General features: G+C 41.1%; 1 protein-coding gene across 1 annotated transcript in view; it reads right to left on the bottom strand.

The window, feature by feature from the left end:
• Positions 1 to 350, bottom strand: part of LOC119588191 (glutamate receptor 1-like) — a 36,914-nt gene extending 36,564 nt beyond the window's left edge. Inside the window, exon 1 of the mRNA XM_037936894.1 lies at positions 222 to 350. Within this exon, the coding sequence (XP_037792822.1) occupies positions 222 to 350 (129 nt within the window). The remainder of the gene's footprint in view (positions 1 to 221) is intronic.
• Between the last annotated feature and the right edge of the window lie 151 nt (positions 351 to 501).

The raw sequence follows: 501 nt of genomic DNA on the forward strand, positions 1-501 counted from the left end.
TTGACAACTATCCGAGGAATCTTATCGATAATGATAATTATTAATTATATTCGTGATGACAGTTAATCTCCCTTTTATGGCATGTGCACGAATTGCTCCTTTGTTTTGGAGTGACCGAACTACACGGAAATACACGGCTTATTATTTCTCCTGCCAGACATATACAAACACTTTACTTCTCACCTTTCTATTCACCATAGCTCTGTGCCTCATCACCTTACCTCTCTATGCACCATACCCATCATCCCACTCCAGGAGCCGTCCGCCTGCTTCGCTCCCCACAACCCATCCGGGGGCTTCACCAACTCGTAACTGAAAAGCCGCAGCACTTGTAGTAAATTGCGGCCCATGGTGATACGTAGTCCATCGAGATGAATATAGAAGAGAATTATGATGAAAAATAGAATATGAATATAAAAATAAAGTGTGGATATGCTAGTCATGACAGTTATAATAGAAAAGACAGAAAAACAATACGGTTGACGATGATGGCAGTGTAAG

The sequence above is a fragment of the Penaeus monodon genome, chromosome 23 (genome assembly GCF_015228065.2).
Source record: "Penaeus monodon isolate SGIC_2016 chromosome 23, NSTDA_Pmon_1, whole genome shotgun sequence".
NCBI classification, from domain to species: Eukaryota; Metazoa; Arthropoda; class Malacostraca; order Decapoda; family Penaeidae; genus Penaeus; species Penaeus monodon.